At 49.1% G+C, this 21,153-nt stretch overlaps 7 protein-coding genes across 7 annotated transcripts; 3 read left to right on the top strand and 4 right to left on the bottom strand.

Annotated features, from left to right (window-relative positions):
* Positions 1-2,193: 2,193 nt before the first annotated feature.
* Positions 2,194-4,887, top strand: ASPWEDRAFT_109794 (uncharacterized protein; the record flags this gene model as incomplete). The annotated part of the gene is made up of 2 exons (XM_040828113.1): positions 2,194-4,085; positions 4,143-4,887. The coding sequence occupies 2 exons, from the start codon at positions 2,194-2,196 to the stop codon at positions 4,885-4,887; spliced, it is 2,637 nt and encodes an 878-aa protein (XP_040689163.1).
* Positions 4,888-5,247: 360 nt separating this feature from the next.
* ASPWEDRAFT_28118 (uncharacterized protein) lies at positions 5,248-5,634 on the bottom strand (the record flags this gene model as incomplete). The annotated part of the gene is made up of 1 exon (XM_040833093.1): positions 5,248-5,634. The coding sequence occupies one exon, from the start codon at positions 5,632-5,634 to the stop codon at positions 5,248-5,250; it is 387 nt and encodes a 128-aa protein (XP_040689162.1).
* A 334-nt stretch (positions 5,635-5,968) lies between these two features.
* Positions 5,969-8,484, bottom strand: ASPWEDRAFT_28117 (putative C6 transcription factor (Leu3); the record flags this gene model as incomplete). The annotated part of the gene is made up of 6 exons (XM_040833092.1): positions 5,969-6,273; positions 6,327-6,863; positions 6,923-7,191; positions 7,245-7,682; positions 7,740-8,194; positions 8,287-8,484. 6 exons carry the CDS (start codon positions 8,482-8,484, stop codon positions 5,969-5,971), a joined length of 2,202 nt encoding a protein of 733 aa, XP_040689161.1.
* Positions 8,485-9,143: 659 nt separating this feature from the next.
* On the top strand, positions 9,144-12,156 carry ASPWEDRAFT_511187 (uncharacterized protein). Its single transcript, XM_040837549.1, has 3 exons — positions 9,144-10,078; positions 10,170-11,870; positions 11,922-12,156. The coding sequence occupies exons 1-3, from the start codon at positions 9,544-9,546 to the stop codon at positions 11,951-11,953; spliced, it is 2,268 nt and encodes a 755-aa protein (XP_040689160.1). The 5' UTR covers positions 9,144-9,543; the 3' UTR covers positions 11,954-12,156.
* A 202-nt stretch (positions 12,157-12,358) lies between these two features.
* ASPWEDRAFT_51514 (F-box domain protein) lies at positions 12,359-15,503 on the bottom strand (the record flags this gene model as incomplete). Its single annotated transcript, XM_040837607.1, has 2 exons — positions 12,359-15,203; positions 15,325-15,503. 2 exons carry the CDS (start codon positions 15,501-15,503, stop codon positions 12,359-12,361), a joined length of 3,024 nt encoding a protein of 1,007 aa, XP_040689159.1.
* A 529-nt stretch (positions 15,504-16,032) lies between these two features.
* On the top strand, positions 16,033-18,928 carry ASPWEDRAFT_40684 (putative C6 transcription factor). Its single transcript, XM_040835384.1, has 5 exons — positions 16,033-17,068; positions 17,138-17,575; positions 17,635-18,019; positions 18,081-18,216; positions 18,270-18,928. The coding sequence occupies exons 1-5, from the start codon at positions 16,368-16,370 to the stop codon at positions 18,689-18,691; spliced, it is 2,082 nt and encodes a 693-aa protein (XP_040689158.1). The 5' UTR covers positions 16,033-16,367; the 3' UTR covers positions 18,692-18,928.
* Positions 18,929-19,312: 384 nt separating this feature from the next.
* On the bottom strand, positions 19,313-20,988 carry ASPWEDRAFT_51512 (protein translocase subunit TIM50; the record flags this gene model as incomplete). Its single annotated transcript, XM_040837606.1, has 3 exons — positions 19,313-19,903; positions 19,961-20,689; positions 20,749-20,988. 3 exons carry the CDS (start codon positions 20,986-20,988, stop codon positions 19,313-19,315), a joined length of 1,560 nt encoding a protein of 519 aa, XP_040689157.1.
* Between the last annotated feature and the right edge of the window lie 165 nt (positions 20,989-21,153).

Raw genomic sequence — 21,153 nt, 5'->3', positions numbered from 1 at the left:
CCCTCGCTCTTCATCTTCCCCAGATGAACCTCCCCGTTGCTTCTTCTGGTCTGTCCATTTCCACCAGATTCATGGTCGGGGAGGCTATGACTCTGTCGTCACTGTGCCGCCACACGCTGGATGATCCACCCATGTATGTCTTGTCCATTTTGCCATGTTGATGCGGTTATGTTTGTTCTGGATCTTGTTAGAACCGAATATGAGAGGTGGCGGCCTCGATGAGAGATAATAATAAACATCCAGAATCACCCAGAAATTGAATGCATCGTCTGTTGGCATCGGGTACAATCCCTTCGTAGGATACTGTGGAGGGTCTCAAAAGTAGCAAATTAAGGGCCATTCCATTCGTCGTATCATCGTTTTCATCATACTTCAATCTGGATATACACAGATACCCAGTTATCTTGGTGGAGTCGACAATCGTCATCGTCCGGTCAATGCCATCATAACCAGGTTATGTAAGGCAAATTTTGCCTGGCTTCGGAACTCGAAACCATGGGATGCAGTCCTGGATTCTTGGAATTTTGCATTTCATCCCCTGGTTTCATTTGTCCCTTCGGCCTTCTCCTATGGGCCCTAGGGTTCTTTATTTGCTTTGGCACTGTTCGAGCGTTGAGCCTGACAATCCGGCTGACCTGGTTGATCAACCAATGCGACCTGCATGTCCCGTATGTACCGCGTATCCATGCATCAAGGATCTAGCGATCTGGATGAATCGCATGGGATTCACAACCGATCCAACGTTGAATGCTGTGCTCGCTGACCGTCCAGTGGTTGTTGAAGAGTCCTGGAGTCATCGTCTGGATAATCGTCTGACCATGGATTGGGCGATAAAAGAGACGCCACTCCCGAGACACACAGCCATCCGCTGTAATATCCATAATCAGTCGGCTGAAGGTTCCTCCATACTTTATGTGTTTTGGCTTGGTTGTATCTGGATGCGATCGTTGACATTGATGCAGTGACCACTGTGTGCCTGAAGAGTGGACGAGTGGCTCCGATCTGCATTATTCCTGAATATCGGGGAAAATCATGACTGGGAATTACCCCACATTGGAGAGGCAGATAAGCTACTTTCCTAGATAAATATCCCGTTTGGATTCTGGAACAGATCAGTCACTCAGCATTTGAAGCGTTTCAGGATGCGTTTAGAGACGGTGGAATGGGGATCACGGAATGGACACACAGAGATGATGCGTAGAAAAATGCACCATATTTGAGATGTTCTGGACGAATAAGCATGCAGTCTGGAGACTCATCTCAGGCATCTCCAGTATTATTTGTTTGAAATTGCGGCTGCGATGTGATGAATCCAATAGCTGCTTGATGCTGAGAATATTGGCAGGTGGTGGTGTTTCAAGGTGAAGACGTCGAGCGTTACTGGCAGAGCGTGAATTTCCCCCTCCATTGTTCTTCTTATCAGAGTCTTTCTCTTCTCTCTTCTCTCTTCTCTCTGCTCTCGCTCTGTCTTGGTTGTGTGCATGGCAGCCCAACTGCTATTTATTTCATCATCAATAATATCTCTTTGGGCTTGTATTTAATTGCCATCACCACTTTACTTGGCTCTATTCGCCTCACTGGCTTCGCCAACTCGACGGCTCCGCACTGGGTGCGCAACGTGGAATGTCAGGCTCTTGTCCGCCTGCCTCGTCATCGCTGCCAACAGTCTTAAGAACCCATTCTCTGCTCCATCGTGTCTCGCCCTGCCTCCAGTATTTTCTATTTGAACGGCCTATTTTTATCGCCATCTGGCCTCTCTCTGTCTTTTTGATGGGATCAACATACTTGTCCCTTAGTTATTAGACGCGCTTTGCGACGTTTCACTCTCACCGGCATATCCCGTTCCCTTGCATTCCACTTTTCGTTGCGCGTCGTTTTTCTCCGTGTCTCTGTTTGGTTTTATTTTCCTCTTTTACTTCTTCATTCTCCCCTAAAGAATTACGAAGGCATCGTCCTATCGGGGGTTTCCATCCACTTGTCATTCTTGGATGGCCATGCGTTGACTGGGCCGACCAGCCTTCGGATCGCTCGTCCCACCTTGCTGTTATACGATGCCTTGATCACCGTCTCCGTATTTATCATAAAAACCGTTTGAATCGACTTTTCTGCCATGTTATTACCATCCTCATACAATTTGATTGATTAGAAGTGACATATTCGGTTGTTTTCTTGGTACCTCACGAGACCCTCAGAATGCCCGCCGTTGAAAGTCCCGACGATTATCTACAATATTCATCGGACGAACAGCCACGTCTCAAATCCCATAAGGCTCTTCCACGGAGGAGAGAGATCGATCCACAGATTGAAGTCATCCGAATATTTCATTCGATCCAAGATGAACATCATCCTGCGAATCACCCCTCCGCCGCGAACGGCCCGGCCCTTCCGTTGACCCCTCCCGGTGCCGCTCAAGAAGATGCGACTGGTGATTTGGAAACGCCCAAGTTTGGCTCATACAAGTCGAATAACCCTTCAGTCGGCGCAGTTACGCCTCAACATACTCGTCCCCCGACTCCAGAGATGACTCCCCCGCAGCAGCCACAGATGGTTTCGTTAGACCGCCCATTTCTGAACCAGTTTGGGCAATCGTTCTCCTCGTCTCGGGCAGAATCCTTCCAGACTGCCTTGGAGATGATATCTTCAGATGGTGATGCAGATACTCCCGGCCGTTCTCCCTCGTCAGTGTTCCAACCAACAAGGCAAAATTCACATTCACGAAGAACAAGATCGCTTCGGAAGAGCGAATACCCTTTGAAGCTCAGCTATAACAGAGATGAGCTGCAGTACGATGCCAGTAAACCTGATTACGATCGAGAATGGGCTACACTCCCAAAGGCACATTATCAACCAGGGGAATCTGCCATCGCTTCTGCTCATAAACGAAAGCCTTCGCGTGATCCTTCCGAAAGGTCTCGCGGCAAAGTGGATATGGATGCACATCAACAGGAGGTCTTTTTATCTCGTGAGGGAAGCTTGCGCAGGCGAACAAAGGATGTTCATAACCTCATGCCTGGCTTATCAATCGAGCAGTTTCGCGAGCAAATCGGTTGGCCCAACGCGGAGAGACACATTGAACCGACTGAACGACCAGAGTCTCGTAGATTATCGAGCATGTCGACAACGTCGACTATCGATGCCGTGATTGTAGACTCTCCAAGATCAAGCAAGCGGACTCTGCGGCATACAGAGAAAAGGGTTTCTTTACGTTCGACTAGCTCGCCTATCCCCAAATCAGAGCGTACATCTCTAGTTTCGGATACCGATTCGCAGCGACGCCTGGTACATAAAGCCGCGCGTATCACAGAACAAGACCGCAGAAGTGTAATGTCAGATGCTTCTTTTGCTGAAAGCACTGCTACAGGTGGAACACACTCCCACGTGGAAATGGTTCCGGTCGTCGTGATTCCCGAAAGGCGGTCGTCGCTCAAGTCTTCGGCCTCGAATAGCAGAAGCCACTCCACTGCACGTTCACAACGGTCGAGTCGACGAGCTACGAATGCATCTAGTAGCAGAAACAGCTCTATGGACCGCCAGAACAGACACGCTGATTCCGATTCAATCCGCCACGAGGCAGATTCTAGAGGTCGCGGCTTTGGCGGACCGGTCATTCCTCCGCGTAGCTCGTCGTTGTCCGCACCCACGAGTAGGAACAACTCACGAGCGCCATCCCTGACATCCGAGAGCCTACACAATCATACTTTGGCGATGGACGTCGAAACGCAAAAACGTGAACCGGAGAAACCCATGCCTGAACCTCGCATCAACCTGCCTGCTCGTGATCCCCCCAAAAAGTCTCGCGAAGCCCGAAACGTTCAATCCATCCTGATCGGTGTCGAAGACATGGCCAATTTACGCTCTTCCTCGTTGCCATTTACACCATGCTCGATCTCATCGTCCTCTCCAGGGCCTATAGAGATCAACGAAGCTATAACTGTGAGCTTTTTCCCGCACAACAACAAATCGCTTTTGCTCATCGATCAACAATTACAGCCTGACCCACGGGCCGCGCAAGCGCAGCAACCCGAATACCGCAACGACGTGAACAAACAACAGCCTCCAAAGGTGCTCTCTCCAGTATCTCCGCTGTCTCCAGTGTATCCAGTGTATCCAGTGTCTCCGGTTGACATGGATTCCTCGTTGAGCAACCCTCGATCTCCGCCAGAACCTCCCGTCTGCACCGTCGTCCCACCCACGCCCGAAAATGCATCAGAGCCACCTAGGGAATCGCCAGATGATCAAGAGCAAAACGGATGGTTTCGTCGGTTCGGATCTATTCGCCGTGCGTGGAACCGACCTCGACCCGAGTCCTCCAACTCAATTCGACGGACATTCTCCACGACAACAGCGAAGAACCGCAAAGCCGGAAAAGATCTTGACAGTAGACTCCATCCTTTCTGGCGGCCACGACGATTCTGGAACGATTCTCCTGACTGCGAGGAGGGCCCACCCCATGGACAAGAAAATGAGCCTAGTGCAGGGAACCAGGAAACACCTTATGTGATTAGCAATTCGTTAGGAATGCCTCAGCAACGAGTTGTCTTCGACGGGCCTTCTCTCGGACGCCAAAGTCCAGAAACAGCCAGGCCCAGGGAGAGCATGACCGTGCACTCCAATATAAGTCGAAGCAACCTCGTCGCAAGCAGAGTGTTCAGTCCTGATTTCTTTCACTCGGCATCGCCTCTTCACCAAAACCGTTACCAATCTCTCTCTCGGTGGGGACTGCGATTCCGCTTTGTCAAGATGCGCAATTTGCGGAAGCGCATGAGGCGTACGATCCAGAAGCGTAGGGAAGGGAAGCAAGAGGCAAGGAGACAGAAACTCAAGCAGAGCATCGTCGTCATGGGCTCGGGTACCCTGAACAGGAGTACGATGCAAACTTTGGGTTAATCCCCGACTGAGAATCGGCTTTGATGTTTCCATTTCTTTATCTGTCACACGATTTTCATGATTAAATGATGTTCGCAAGCTGTTTTGATTGGTGCTTTTTGTTTTTTTTGTCTGCTCTCTTCAAGTTACTGTACGGTTTATGATGATTTATGATGGATATGATATCACCTGGAAACTCTTAAGATTATGACTAGCATGAAATGAAAAAGCAGGAATGAGGTTTGAGAAACAAAACCCCAGCCATCCTATTTGGCTCCCAAGTTTGTATCATAATAAAACCCTTAGTTTTGAGACATCCCATCAAATCCCACTTTGCCCAACCAACTCCAAAAACCCTCCCAAACAAACACAAGACATCAATCACCTCATCTTCCGAACCGCCTTCCTCCCCTTAACAGCCATCTCCCCAAACTCCTCCTGCCCTCTCATCCTTCCTTCCCCCTCACCCTCGCCCTCCCCACGACCCAAACCCCGCATCTTCTCCCAAACATCCGGATCCAGAAATGGCTGCGGTGCTTTTGAAAGGTCAACCTCGACAGTCTTGATTCCTGCGTTGCTAGGGGTTTCTCGTGAAGATGAAAGTTGGATGTCGGCGGGGACGGAGCTGGGGTTTATCACGGTTGGCTTTGATTTAGTGGGAGGGTGTAAAGGGCGTTTGGAGGGTACAAGGAGGGTTTGTTTTTTGGGGGGAGGGGAAGGCATTTTTTGTGCCTCTGGTGGAGATGGTGAGGTTGTTGTTGTTGTCATGTGGTGGTGAGGATGGTTGGTTTGGGGGAAGGGGTGACGTAGGTGTGTTACATAATCGGCTCCTCTATGCTAGTTAGTGATTAGATAGAAAGGTGGTTCTCAGTATCAACAGTATCATCAGTTCATTGACTATGTAAAGTAGTAAAGCAACGAGTAGTACATGGTATTCGTCAAATAGAAGAGCCAAACCCCAGACTCCAATCCGGGACCCACCGCTAGACGTTAACAGCAGCGAGTGAGCCCATTAGATATAGTGATACAAATACGTGTCATGCAGCTTGGAACAAACGCCAGAAAAAGAAAGACCGCGGATGAATTATATCCGGAAGATTCTTCATGCAATCCCTTGAGTATCGATCCCGGAAACAGTGGAATAAGAATATGGCAGATCCACTAGCCCGTCAAGTAACCAATTCAACGGGTCAAAAACTTCATAATTGGGTTCCATGAACCCACTTGGCAGCCCTCCAACTGCACTGCCAGATGACACCCCTAGATTTTGTGGAATCAAGGGAGCAGGGGCTAGACTAGGATCTCCAACAACACCGGGCGTCGATGTTGCGGTACGGCCTGGGCCGGCCGACGATGCCGCTGAAGAGTCGGCAGAGAGATCTGGGTTTGTTGGATTCTTAAGATAGGCTACAATTTATAAGGGTCAGTTTCATCTACAAGATGAAGATTATTCAACGTACCCTCGATATTACGGCCCTTGGTCCGAGTATCTTCCCGCCATCGCCATACCGAGTCGTAAAGAAGTGACATGCTCATACGGCACCGGACTTTCAGCATCAAGGAACCATCGATCTCGGTATGATTGGCTGTTGAGTCTTGTTGATGGGTTGACGCTCCAAGCCTCCACATTTGGGCTAGCACTTCTGCCAACCGTTCGGGCAGGTCATTGCTCGACACGGAAACACCCCGGATAGCCCAAATAGTTCGATTAAAGAGATCCTTAGTGTAGTTCATATCAATATGAGAAGCAAAAAAGCTCTTGCAGAGCTTCAGTAACGTGCAGCCCCCTGCAACCATCATCTGATAGATATAGTATGGAGTATAGGACAATACCGGTCCGACCCCCGTCTCAAGATTCATAGCAGCTTCGAGGAATGATGTAGTTGCAATGTATAGGGAGAGCAGACGCTCACGATAATCTCTTGCCGTTGGGTCATCAAAGAAAGCTGACAAATGAAGGTGGAGATTGGAAGCGCGGAGGTAAAGATTCGTAATACCTGAAAACAATATTAGATATGACTTCTTGGGCTGCGTAAATTTACTAAAAGAAGCATACAGTCATTCTGAACTTTGAGTGTCTCTTCAAGCTCATCGAAATCCCGTGACAGAAACGAAATTAATGATGATCTTTCCTGATCGCTGCACAATCCAACCGGGTCTCGCCGGTTAGTGTAGAGTGATTTCGTTACCTTGTCACAAAATTTTTCGACCTCCAGTCTGGGCTTGATGCCATCAGGGAGCTTGAAGTTTGGATCTATTGAGCCACTCGAGGACAATGTCCAATCATAGATAGTGGACGGCGGCTGGCCATAACCGGTTGCAACTCTGTATAAGACTTGTTAGATTTGAGGTTTGGGAAATTCTAAGGAGAGACATACCGTTGAGCGACAATGTTGCAAACAGCCCATGTCCTCACCTTATCTCTCAGTTCCTCTTCGATTAGTTCCACTGTGAATTTACTAAAATCCTGAGTATGGGAAGGCCGGTGAAGGCCCAGTTGCATGGCAACTTGCATCATCATACCACACAGCATGAAAGTTGGGTCAGTAGAGGTGCTACTCGCGGGAAACGGCCATGTGCAAAGCAAACAAAGAGCTTTCACGACATGGTAGCTTTGTGGTATATCCGCCAATGTACTCCATACTAAGCGTGACACCGGGCCAGCAAGTGAGTTTAAGAGGTGCGAGTCGGTTTGATATCGTCTGGCGCCGACGCTAATAACAGTCCAGAATAGTAGTGGCGATGCGGTGTAATAATCCTCTGGCGATTGTTCTCGGTCAAGGAATGGAAGGAATGGGTCGTAGAACATGAAGAACCTTGGGAAAGTTAGAATTTCATCCAAAGCAAAAAAATCTGGTCTCTGGAAGCCTTACAGATCGAACAACTCCGCCACTTTCTCTGGCACAACCACAACATCTTCAATCCGTTTCACCTGTTGATTGCCATTTCTCATGTAGTTGGAATTATCGAATCCTGAACGCAAATCAAGCAGCGACGCAACAGCTTCATGAGAACCCATGTACTGGTCAGAGGATATGGCGGAAGGTGTCTGATAAACTCCAGCTGGACTGACTTGGCTGGAGTCTTGCTTGGGTGTCAGTTGGGCTGAATGCAAAGACGGTGGTTGCTGCTGCTGAGAAACAGACACGCCGGAGTTCGTCTGGTTATTGGCAATCTGCTTTCTCAGCTCAATTATCTCTCGCTCCATCTCAGCATTCCGACTGCGCTTCCCCACACGTTTGAAGTTGGATTCGATTTTACAATCAAGTTTCAGGCGACGACATCGAGAGCAATCCATCCAAGGGTCCTGCGTCACATCACACCGGAGCTGCAGTGACCGAAGAAGGTTAGTCCATCAGTCCACGAGGGGTAAAAATGACAGTTCCTCCAATGATGAGGACGCGAACTATATGAGCTCACCTTCTGCTGCCGACACTCATTGCAGGCTCGTTTCACTGGCTGTCTCTTCTTATCTTCTCGTGCATCAAGATCCTCGATGTCGTCAATGCTGCCGGGGGAGCTGTCCAATCCCGCCATGACAACATTGCGCTTTCTAGCTTGTCCCAGACTGTCGGCGCCGACAGCAGCTGAGACGGATGGATGGCCGGCACCTCCCATTACGGGGCTGGTGGCAGCAGAAGCATTATTCCCTGCACTTAGCTCCAGAAATTCCCCTTGCGCTCCTCCGCCTCCGATTCCGCTCGACGATCCCCCAAGAGGCGCCAGGCTGGGTGCGTTGGCGATACAGGCGATCGATAAAGCTCGGAGGGGAAAAAAAAAAAAAGTCAAAAATCAGCCGCACCGGTTTGCAGCGTATGAATCACAGGCGACAAAACAGAAAATGCAAGGAATAAATAGAATCCTTGTAAGGTTCTAAAAAAATATTTTAAATCTGATGGATCAGCCCAAAAAGTAAGCTCAGTCAAGCATCGATAGCTGCATCAGGCCCCTCAACGATGGATGAGTAACAGCGGGGGAAGAAAGAGAGGCAGTCCGATCTCGCTGTCACGTGCTCCAAGAGAGATGCATCACGTGATTCCATACGCTTAGTTGATACCTTACTCTAGCTGCCCTAGCTGCCCTAGATGCCTGAGGATACAATGTTTCCATATGTTACACCGGGATTTCTATATCTTTTGCTTATTTGCTGACGGCCAACGATCGTCCAAGTCACCTTAATGCATCACTTATCCCGCTTACAACTGAAAGCTAATGACACATATCAAGTTCCCAACAAGGCTGTGCTGTCGCCCAGTCGCTCAGCCTTGCATATCGGCTCTTCAAATCTTTGTCACCGGACAGGAAGCCTCTTCAGCCTCATCGAGAATGTTTAGCAATCTCGATCATCATTGGAAGTTTCAGAACGACCTAGTCATTGATTGGTCGACTGATGAGACCACAAGACCTCTTCAGAGGCTGGAAAATGGGCAATTGTTCGACATGCCCTGCTTCGCCTCTGACTGGCTGGATGTCATCTTGGATCAAATACAAATCAACCTGGGAGCCCTGGTCGAGTCATCTTACTGCTTATTTAAGAGACGCTGTGCACTATTTCTTCCAGCAGTGATTGTGTCTTTGGCTCGAGGGTTTGCTTCTATTAGACACTTCGTCTTTAGTACATACACAAAACCACCCATGCATCTTTGAAATATCAACCCCCTTTGCAATGGTCTTGACATGATGGACGCGACTCCTCAAAGGCTGAATACAGATGACGTCTCGAGCAATAATCCTGTTCCAAATGACGGCCCCCCTGCCTACGACGCGCTTGAAGAAGACATCAACCCCCCAGTATATACTCATATCGAACGACCACCCCTGCCCATTCGAAGGTTGAACCTCTCTCGCAGTGCTGGATCACCTGAATACAGCACAATCACTCCAGGCCAATGTGTTGCGCACCTCAAGTTTGTAGCTGTGATTTCGGATCTACGGGACAGCATAATCAGCAACGACGGTCTTTTTGGTATCAACGATAATGATGCGGATGACTTTCTAGAACAAAAGAATGAAGCACTTGTCCTGCTCAGAGAGAAGCGGTGGGCTATATATACGGCAAGGGCTGTGGAGCGTTACACGGCTTGGTGGAACAACTACGTCCCATATTCCAGTCCGCCCCCGAAGCTCAAAGATATTGAAAGTAAGGAATACGGCAAGATAACAGAATGTGAAACTCAAGTCCAATGGTTCCAAGAGACTATGCCACCTCTAGGTGAGTAAGAGCTTTGATAGTATGGGAAACAATACCTTTGGTTTGTCTTGGTCAAGTAAAGCGATCATTTATTAACACTTATACCTACTAGATATTCTTATGGTATGGCATTCACACATGCTTAATCCGAGAGCATTTCTGGAAGACTGCATTCGATACGGCAAAATGAGCCTCTGGAAATCTGGCTTTCCTTGGTTGGCCATTGACACATGTATCAATAATCGCCTAGAATATCAAGTGATAGACGTTGCGAAGAGCTTTTTCAAAACAACGACTGGCTTGGAATGGGATAATACCCATGACTCGCCGAGCAAATCTGTGGATTGTCCTAGTTGCGAAGAGTCTGTATCTGTCCCATGGACTGCTGGAGGAGTCTGCGCTTCGATCCCCCAGATATTCAGGTCTTTTCACGGTTATGCAGACAAGAACTTCTCAGCCACTTGTCCTCACTGTCAAATACAGATTGATCATGAACTGCTTAAAGTCGCCAAATTCAGAAGAGATGTTCGATTATTGCTTGAAAAGGACTTACCAATGCCAGGAACATTTTTTAACCTGAGAGGCATCCCAGAAAGTCACAATAGTGGCTCGGGCTGGTACAACCGTCAATTTCCAAATCGGTTTCTACAAGCAGCAGGCAAGCATATGCTTAGCACCATACACCCATGTCTAAATCAATGCAAAAATATGATTGCGTTACGCGACGAGTTTGAAAAGACATTCAAAATAGAAAAAATCCGCCGAGCCGCAAACTGCGGTTTTCGAGATTTTTCTGTTCGACTAGCAGATAGGATGACCTTTCGACGGATGATGTCCCGCTACTGGGACAATGAATCCCCATTTGCTCTCGACCTGGTTGGAGCCGTCATTCGCCAGGGAAGCTTTATTCAGAAGATGGACAATATCGACTGGTTACACTCGCCAGCACTCCCGGAAACCATGTCTCGTCTCGTCAAAAAGTATTCGATTTTCTTTGCAATCATGACATCGGCGCCGCGGCGTATGGCCGTGCCAACATTGGATGTCGATCTGGCCTGGCACACTCATCAGCTTACACCGTACCGTTATTTCCAATACTCAATAAATGCCTGGAGGGCAGGCTACCCTCCGATTTTCATTGACCATGATGATAAGGTAGATGAAGTCAAGCTTTCGGACGGCTTCGAATGGACATCCAAGATGTACAAGAAGTTCACAGATGGCGAAATCTATAGTGAATGCACATGCTGGTACTGCGAGGCCGTTCGAGCCCCCGACCTCCGCGACGGCTTCTTCGTCTCTTCTAGCACATCCAGAGCCCGCAAACTTGCTGCTGAACTTCACAGTCGACCTGACATCTCGCCCAACCCAGACAAAAACGCACACATCTCCGCTCACAGCGCAGTTCGGGCACAACTTCCGTACCATCCCGCAGACATCAGGCGCATGAAAGCTCTGTATCTCAAATGCAATTATGAGAAGGCATGCCGTCGTGCCCAGAAGCGAGGCTCGTTGAGCGGGAAGACACCCGACCCGCCTACAGACAAAGGGCGTTCAGAAAGTAATGGTAATAACGATCCCACTTCAGCCACAGGCAGTCGGAGATTTGAGCCAGCTTTCGGGCCCCAGATCTGTGTTGGCGCCTACGCGGCGAACCCGACCTGCATGAGTCTTGCCCCCGGGAGTTATGGAAATTGCGCCGCGGGTACATGTGGAGGCAAGGTCGCGGCTGGAAGCTGTGGTGCAATGGGATCATATAGTGGATCAGCAGCCTGCGGAGGCGGAGGAATAGGTAGCTGTGGAGCATCAGGTAGTTGTGGAGGAAGTGGTGGTGGTTGTGGAGGAGGCGGCGGGGGAGGAGGAGGCTGTGGAGGCGGAGGAGGTGGTGGTTCTTGACTTTTACTCGACATAAGTGATACTTTCCTGCATATGGTACCCTATGGATCTGTCTCTTCATCGGCTTCTGGCTTTCGGGTGTATGTGCCTACCCCCGGGCAGAGTCTAGCCGGAATGAATGGCCATCAATCTTAGAATTTATTAGTGCCATAGACCAGAAGATGAAGTTAAACAGGAAGGAATTTATGGATAATTCCACCAAAACAGCACCTTCAAAAACTTCAGAATAGGAAAGCATGCCCTTAAACCTGGCTTCGTGAATAATATTCTCCTGCATACATAGTATATAGGAATGCCAATTTGTCAATGTGGCAAGCAGGTATTCCAAAAACAAAAAGAAAAGGCAATTTTGTTGCACAGAGATAGACCAAAAGAAATATTCGTATATTCGTGCAGCACTAACATTTACATTACGACGCATCTGCGACTCTTCCTGCTTCTTTCATAGATAGTTCGTTCATTCCACTCCTCGATCCGCCTTCGCCAGATATCGTTCGACGGGGTTGGCGACTGTGAGTTTGTAGGATCTGTAGAAACTCGCTGACCTGGGTTCATTCTTCCAATATCTGAAGGCTGGGGGTGTTCGTTTGTGGGTCTATGTGGCCCCGTCCGCGACGCAATAGTTGGCACTCTGTCTGGTACAACATACTCACGTTCCGGGACGTGCAGGAGATTTGGCGACGAGATGGAATATGAGTGGTAATTCCTTGATGCACCATCTGGAAGCGGGGGAATAGGGGGCGGCCATTGCATTGACCCTCCCATCATGGGCTGATCAGCAGTCAGGCGTGCAGGTTGGTTTCCTTGTAACAGCACTGCCTGGGGAGGAACATGCTGAATAGCTTCGGTAGCTGATGATAAGGGGAGGATTGAGTTGGACTGTAAAGGAAACTGGGCAACATCTGCGAATGATCCTCCGGGGGTGGTGGGTCTCTCTTCTGGTGACTGTGCTCCGAGGGATCCCGAGGCCCTCCCAACAGGTATAGGGGAGTGAACAGATGAACCTCTTCTCCTCTGCGGGAGACCATTTGTTTGGCCTTGAGTTCGGTCATGAGTTTCAGAATCTCTAGTGTTCCTCCTTATCCGGGAAACCAATCTAGACCCGGTGATGGTGTTCAGTCTTTGAATGGCGGGGCGGGATCGAGATCGAGAAATGGTATCTTGGCTCCGGCTGTCTAGGCGAGTGGTGTGAGCTCTTCGAACAGGAGAAGTTTCTTCGTCAGCCGTTTGGACAGGAGCCGTAGTTGGAAGAAGGGTTCTTCTAAGAGATTCCGGCAGTGGGACATCAGGTTCGCGGGTATATGGCGGTGGGGGTGGAACCCAGTTATCAGCGTCACTCTCATGAGGAATCTGTTGTCCAAAAGGAATGCGGTTTGCTTCAGGCTGAGGAGAGGGATTGCGACGCCGACGAGTAACTGCCGCTGCGGTGGCAGCACGCTGCAGCGTATCGCGGGAACGTGGCTGGGTGTTATCATAAGGGGTATCTGGAAATGCAAGCGTATCGCCAAAATCAAGATCATTATTGGGGGAGCTGGATAGGGTAAAACTGTTCCTGCGAGTATTGAACGGTGACACTTTATTCCTATTCAAAGCTGCAGCTGGATACGAATCCCTAGTGGCAGCTCTTGCTCGCTGCGATGTGGTAGTCCCACGGTGAACACGAGTTCTTCTTCTCTCCAGCTCAACCTCGGTGTCCAGACTAGAGTTCGGTTCTCTAAGCATCTTAGGCTCTGCCTCTCCAATTTCGATGTTAATTTCATGTACTTTGCCGTTTTCCGTGGACCTCTCAAAGTCCAGGATGAGCACTCTTCCACCATCGACTGGCACGTCCTCTTCACCAATAGTTGGGGGACTGACACCACCAGGAGCTACAGCCACCAACCTAGAGCGTCTGGCCTCTTCACTGAACATGATGTTCGTGGGATGCACCCAATGGGCTGCCGTAATTCCAGAAATGTCGGTTACCTGATGCCCACGAATCAAAACTTTTGGCTGGCCAATTGCTCGCTGTAAGCGCACAAAATCATCTTGAGGTGTAAAAAAGCCTTCCATGGGGCGTTGACTAGCGGTCGACGCAGCATCGGCTTCCATAGTTGGGCTCATTGCGGGGGCAACATCAAGGCGGTCGGGTACACCATATAACCAAAGACCACCGCTCTGAAATCCCAGTGCAATAAGCTCGCCCTTACTGTCCGCGGTAGGCATAACGATGGTTGAAGAATCTTGGGGCCCGTTACTGGCCAAGGGGGGCACGAAGTATGTGGTGCCCGAGTTCACACTGTTGGCCCTAATTGCTTTGAATGCCGCCGTTTGTCTATCGTAGCCCAAAATCCAGCCACCCGCATCCTCCGCATGCACTGGTAGCAGGCAAGCGTGGCTGTAGCCGCGGATTATGTCCGGGAAAAGAATCTGTGTTGTCCACATGCGTATCTCAATGTCCCTCGAGGATGACTCGCCTTCGGGTTCTGTATAAAACGGCACTGTGATGGTTACTACATTGCTGTTTCGACCATCAGCAGATGATCCAAATAGCATCTCCCCATCACAAGAGAATGAGAGATAATCGACTCCAAAGCAGCGAACGGCTCTTCGCTGAGTGACAAGTGCGTCTTCTCCCAAAGCATAGACTTCGATCATATCGTCATAGGCGATAGCAAGAACACCGCCAGTTGGAGAAAGGGCCAGCGATCGCGGAACATCATTCAAAGCTAACCCTTGTATATGCTTTGCCTCCTCATTTGAAAGACTATAGATATTGACTTGGTGCCTTGAAGATACAACTGCAAGGAGCGATCCATCGTCTAAAATGGTTGCGCTCAACGGACGTCTCCGTGTTTTGAGTTCATGCTTCACCATGGCAGGTCCAGATGTTACATCGAGCACAATGATTCTCGACGAACTCAAACAAAGAATCATTTGGCCCCTGGCCGAAAATGTGAAGCGAAAAGCTTCACCTTGTGGAAATGCTGTAGAAGAGCTCATCGACGTTGAGATGAGCTTAATGAGAGTTTTGTGGGGTCTGAGAAACACATCGAATGTATTTCTACTAATCTCACTAAAGAATTTGCGCTTGAGGGAACTGAGGCCTCCCAAGCCAACCGGGTCTGAAATGACCTCCTGGGTCATGGAAAATGATGGACATCGGGATAAATGATAAGAATAAAGGAGTAAAGAATCCGATACATGCCTCCAGTTTCGATTCAGCAGGACCAGAGATGCGAATGTATTTGGATCAACGAGATAGAGAATGCTACGTAGCCGGTTAAAACTGGTCGTATCCTTGATACGGGCAACATGGACGATATCACTGTAGAAATATGCTCCGACAATGATGCGCAGTCGCTGTTTCTGGACAGAAAAAATTAACTCACTGTTCAATCACATTGGGTGGCAATCGATTGAAAGACGACAAGCCCTGCTCGTCATTCTTGGTCGGGTTCTCTTCCGAGTATTCGCATTGTCGCCTAGGTGCTGCATCGGCTAGCTGCTCCGAGTCGTCGAAGGAGCTATTATGCCGCTCAGCTCTCAGCGACCGCATGTCATTCTCCATGACCATCAATCATCACCACTGTTTAATGTTACGTCTGCTGGGAGCAACGAGCATATCTGGATACGATTGTGTTCATCGACTAGCGTTCAAGATGAAAGATGATTATCGTGAGATTCAAGAGGTGCGAGAATGTGCCCCCGAAAAAAAAAAAAAAAGAAAGAAAGAAAAGGCGCGTAGGAAGATTGGAAGCGCCGCCGCGAGAAACGGTCACTAGTAGTGATGCCCTGTGGCTGTGTTTCTGGCTCCAATGGTAATGCAACCGTGATGCTACACCTGCGCATGAAGCGGGGAATTGTTTCAAGATGTATGTAATCGGATAGAATTGATCGACAATAAACGATTCCTACCCTGCATATTCGAATCAGCCCTGGATGGGCCGAAGAAGGACGACGTCGAAGCCCGCACTGGGGGGAGAACGATCGGAGTAAATGGAAGCGGGATATAAATAGAGCGAACGACCCGTGACTTTGACTGACAGAGGCCAAAGCACGTGGATGGACTGCTGAGTCAGCATCCCCACATTTTAGTCCTAGTTCCGATAAGAATGAAGAAACCTTGTGGCAGTCATCGGTCCGCGAAGTCGCCAACGCTCTGATTGCTGCTGAATGCGTTGTGTTTACGGAGTCAAGGAATATGGTGGGCTCTGCGCTTTCTTGCGATTCGCGTCTCTGGCTTCAATGTCTCCATTGACCATTCTCTAGTCGTCCCCACCCCCTCATCCCTTCTGATAACAATCGTCGGCTCTTTCTGAGTTTCCGGACTGTCAAAATCGCCATCCATTAACATTGCGCGCTTTTCAATTGGACTGCACCAGCGGGGTGACAGCTATTTGGAACAAAGTATCACGTTATTTCGTCGTTTATCATGCCACCTTCAACTATTCAGGACGGTTCAACCTCGAAGCTCCCCTCTCCGGGATTCAACGCCGGCGCACGACCTTATAGGTCGCACAAAGTCAGAGCCTGCGATTTATGCAGGAAACGCAAATCGCGATGTACGGTGGATATCCCTGGTCAATCATGCCTCTTATGTCGGGTCCAAGGAGCGGACTGTCATTATCAAGAGGAATCTGGTCCTGAACAGCCAGCTCCCAGTGCGTCTGAATCTAAGAGATGGTCCATGGATCAAGTTGGGGATAACCCTCCTTCGGGCCAGAAACGCAAACGTACATCAGATACCACATCTCCTCCCATGCCAAATACAGATCGCCGACTCGAAAAACCCGTCGGTCTATCTCGGACGAGTTCTTCCGGAGACGGCCGAAGCGACACCCGGCGTCAAACAGTTGAAGACCCGCATAATGAATCAATGCTCATTGTTGGCCCAGTTGTGGCGGATGATGCACAAGTGATTGAGAAGTTCATGCCCCCAGAGCGGTCTAACGAGTCTGTGGAGCCAACTAGCCATCCATACAACGTCTATTCAAGCGACCCAAGAAAACCCATCCTTTATACGACTGTCTCGAGGAGGAGGCAGGGTATGCGAGTTGGCGTTCCTCCGGGGGAGAACCAAAAAGAAATCCTCGAACAGATACTCGGACCTTTCAAGCATGACCTAGTAAGATTGTATGTGCCACATGGGTCCTAAACCAAATTTCTATATGGCATTCTAACCTTTTATTTTTCCGCCTTCAGGTTTATAGACAGATTCAATGTAGCATTTCCGATCTTTGATGGCGAAAGTTTCTGGGAGTCGTACATCTCGGATTCGCCAAGTGAGCCACCAGCATCTTTGTTATGTCAGGTATACTCGATGTCGTTGGTTTATTGGAAACATACGCCCAAGCTCGCTTGTCACCCTAAGCCGGACGTTCGATACGCTGTCAACATGACCGTGGCTGCTCTCCACGAAGAATTTTCCGCACCTGGCTTATCGACAATAAGTGCCGCTTTGATTGATCTTACTGGACGACCCATATTCTCGATGACTGGTAATGCCATCAGCTGCGGCCGACTTATTTCACTTTCTCACTGCCTTGGCTTGAATCGCGACCCCAGTCACTGGAAACTATCTCAACGCGACAAGAACAACAGAGTTCGTCTATGGTGGGGAGTTGTAATACACGATCGTTGGTAGGATCTTGCCTATGTTTCTTGAATCGTTTTTGGATTGCTACTGACCCATTCGATAGGGGAAGTTATGGCCATGGTGTACCCCCACAAATTGCGAAAAACCAATATGATGTTCCCCTTCCTACTATTGATATCTTAGTCCCACAACACATGCGCACCACCGAGCGCGTGAGAGCTGCACATTGTCACATCGCCTTATGTCGATTGACCGAAATTCTCGGTGAGCTTTTGCCACTTGTTTACGGTCTGCAGCACAGATATCCACGCGAGATATCGAAGAAACTCAGACAAATCCGAACGGATTTGGATATGTGGGAGGACTCTTTACCCGATTGGATAAGGACACCGATAAACAACAATTCCGAGGAGCGAATATCAGGGATAAGCAGTCTGCAGCTCTCTTTTCTTGCTGTCAAGATGCTTGTTAGCAGGGTGGAACTCAATGTAAGTTGATATCACAAATCCGCTATGCATCTCATGTGTTTTCTTACCAGTCAAACTGCAGGAGGTCAATAGTGCGGAAACGGATAACCCCGAAGCCCGCCGATACTTCCAAACGGAATGCCGCAAATCGGCCGAGGAAATAGTACGATTCATCTCGTGCTTACGGAAGGAAAACTTCAAGGAGTTTTGGCTTTCATGTATGTCCAGATGCCACTTCTACCCCTTGATCTTTATCTGATTATTTCTACAGACAGCGCCTTCCACCTCACATCAACAGCTACCCTACTCGTTCGCTGCGCCCTAGAAACCACAGACACCGAGGTAGCCCGGTCATGTCTCACCAATGTTGAAAATTTCCGATCCATTCTCCGCCGTGTGCGGGAGGAAGAGGACTTCGATTTAGCCGACATGTGTCTGGACCACTGCGAACGAATCCTTAACAGACTCCCTGGCAGCGACAACAGCAACACCGATTCAAACTATAACGGATTCGGGCTAAATGATCCTCGTCTCGTGAACCCAGCCGCGATATCGCTACCAGAAACACAGACAAACAACGACATCGTTGATGACATGATGTCTATATCCGGAACCTTTGGCACAATGGATGGATTTCCATTCGATATGACAGGAATCTGGGATGTTTCTGTCTTTCAAGACGTTAATCTCTAACTTAATGGACGTTTGTTTTCTCAAAGGAGAGAAGATGGAGATAAGATATGAGTATGGACATTTTGGATTATACCCGGGCCAAGAGAAGCCCACATCTATAAGGCAATTAGCTATATAGATAATGAAGAAGTTTTGATACATACTATGACCTTCTGGTTCCGTTATTTGTTGTCCCTCTTCCGACGGAAGGTCGGGAAAAGTTAATTAAATATCTTATCACTAGGCTTATCTATAAACCCAACATGTTATTGCCTACTATTTTAAAACCGTTTAACCTCTTATTCGGAGCTTATAGGCACAAAACAAAGTCTCTTATTGGAATAGGGTTACTATGATACTAGACATGAACAATATATATTTGGCCACCCTATAGCGGCTTCTACTATTCATTATCCAAAACACAAGGTCAAACCCACTAGTAATGACATTAAATGTTATTCAAATTTATACAGAAACCAAAAGAACAACCCAACCGCTATTTTACAATCATACTGAATGCTCAGAGCCAAAGACACATCTAATGATAACCCCCCAAAACCGTTTGCTGATACATATTAAAGAATGGAGAGAAATATAAAAAGTTTCAGCTCTGCAAGCGCCATACCCTCATGATGCAATCAGTTACTGTTCCTTGTCGCCAGCACCGAACATGCTGGTGAAGGAGCCCTTCATGTACTTCATCTGTTCCTGTCGGGCCTTCTCTTCTTCGGCGGCCATCTCAGCCAGCCACTTCTCACCGTTCTCACGGATTTCTCTCTCGATCAGCTCATAGTTCTTCTGTCCACGCTCGTGGATCTGGTCCCAGAGCATTTTGCCCTGGGCCAGTCCCTCGGATGGACTCTGTTCGCCATCCAGGGTTCTGCTGGACTTCACTCCCAGAGCAGCGGCAAGGGTACCCATTCCGCTACGAGGACGTTTCTTCTGCTCCTCGGCAAGTTCCTTCTGGAACTTCTCACGCATGATCTTCTCGCGCTTGGCAAACTCCGCCGGAATAAAAGTGCCGTCGAAGGACTTCAGCACGGGGCGCACATCCTCCACACCCATACCAGCCATGTATTCAAGGAAAGGAATCAACGCAACCAGTGTCTTGTCCTTCGAATCTCCGTGCCACTTGTCAAGAACAATGGCGTTCTCGGGCTGCAGGCGGGCGTGTTCCTCCTTGGTGTCAAGCAAGATCACCTTCGAGAGGTCTCGGTTCAGGTACGAAAGATCCTAGAAAATCCTAGTCAGTGCTGCGTTCCACGAATTTCCATTACGGGTCTGCCTTACCTTGATGTATTCTCCGTCCTTGTATCGGGTAGCTTCCCGGAACAACGGCCAGCGGATAATACGGTAGGGGTCAAGCTTTCGGAGAACCTGATCCGCCATCATACTTGGGACACTGGTGAAGAGAACGAGTTCGTAGTACTGGTTGAGATAGCGAAGGAAGTAGTCGACACCAGGTCGTTTGGCAACTCGCCATCCGTGCTCACGGCTCCATTCGCTGTGCACAAGCAAGTCTTCCAAACTGAGAACCAAAGTGTAAGGCTGGCGGAAATTGGGGTCTTCATCGGGAAGCAACTTAGGGAAAGCCGGGTCTTTGTAGTAGCTGGTGAAGTCGCCCATTCGGGCCTTGATGCGGTTGTAGAGGAGTCCTGGGCTCCAGCCTGATGGAGTATCCTTGTGGTTCTTCTCTTCCTCCTCCGTTTCCCAGTTTCGCCCCATGTAGGCTGCTCCTCCGATACCTGCAAGCAAGGTGAGGGCGTACATCAATTTGGCCATACGGGCCCTGCGGCGGTCCAAAGAGGATTCGTAACCATCCTTGGGGATATCGCCCCGGCCATCATCATCATACTCATCGGAACGAGAAGGGTCCTCTGTGAGATTCAGACCGGTCGCCCCGGTTTGCTTTGCGCGGCCTTCGAGCTCTGCGAAGAGTGTCGATGGAATACCCTGTGTGAGGTCGGGAAGCGGTTTACGCGGCGCACTCTTTTCGGTAGAGGTAGAGTCCGATTCAGGCTTCGTGAAATCATGTCAGATCTATTAGATCAAAATGCACCGACAGAATATAGACTTACAGCTTCGGAAGTTTGAGAAGCAGTGTTCTTTTGCGGGTCGGCAGATGTGTCGAACTCAACCTGTTCCGACGAGTATTGTTCGGGCTTGGGGGTTTTGACAGAGTCGGGGGCGTTGTACGGAGCCTCGGGCTTGGTGTTCTTTGCGTACCATCGGGAATGTGAGACCGGCAGGGCTGATACACGGAGAGTAGAGGCAAGGATGTTGGGCCTCGTCAGAGGCAATACGGCACGGCTAAGCATGATGGAAGAAAGGGAATCTAATGAGAGACAAGAAAGAACTGTATACTCATGCTCTGCAGAAAAGAGCACCAAATTGGAAAGGGGGAGGGACAATCCAGATAATAAAGACCGGCGAGATCTCTAGGACTGTCTGTAGTCTTCTGCTTCAGCGCTCGAAGATACTGG

The sequence above is a fragment of the Aspergillus wentii genome (genome assembly GCF_001890725.1).
Source record: "Aspergillus wentii DTO 134E9 unplaced genomic scaffold ASPWEscaffold_4, whole genome shotgun sequence".
In the NCBI taxonomy this organism is placed as follows: domain Eukaryota; kingdom Fungi; phylum Ascomycota; class Eurotiomycetes; order Eurotiales; family Aspergillaceae; genus Aspergillus; species Aspergillus wentii.
The sequence above is the reverse complement of the archived record's forward strand: the minus strand, read 5'-3'. Positions and strand labels throughout refer to the sequence as shown.

Excerpts from the sequence above, each read along its gene's own strand:
- ASPWEDRAFT_511187 (XM_040837549.1), top strand. The coding sequence starts at position 9,544 with ATGATGGACGCGACTCCTCAAAGGCTGAATACAGATGACGTCTCGAGC. Across the intron at positions 10,079-10,169 it reads AGAGACTATGCCACCTCTAG|ATATTCTTATGGTATGGCAT; the intron begins GTGAGTAAGAGC and ends TATACCTACTAG. Across the intron at positions 11,871-11,921 it reads TAGCTGTGGAGCATCAGGTA|GCTGTGGAGGCGGAGGAGGT; the intron begins GTTGTGGAGGAA and ends GGGGAGGAGGAG.
- ASPWEDRAFT_40684 (XM_040835384.1), top strand. The coding sequence starts at position 16,368 with ATGCCACCTTCAACTATTCAGGACGGTTCAACCTCGAAGCTCCCCTCT. Across the intron at positions 18,020-18,080 it reads TTAGCAGGGTGGAACTCAAT|GAGGTCAATAGTGCGGAAAC; the intron begins GTAAGTTGATAT and ends GTCAAACTGCAG. Across the intron at positions 18,217-18,269 it reads CAAGGAGTTTTGGCTTTCAT|ACAGCGCCTTCCACCTCACA; the intron begins GTATGTCCAGAT and ends TTATTTCTACAG.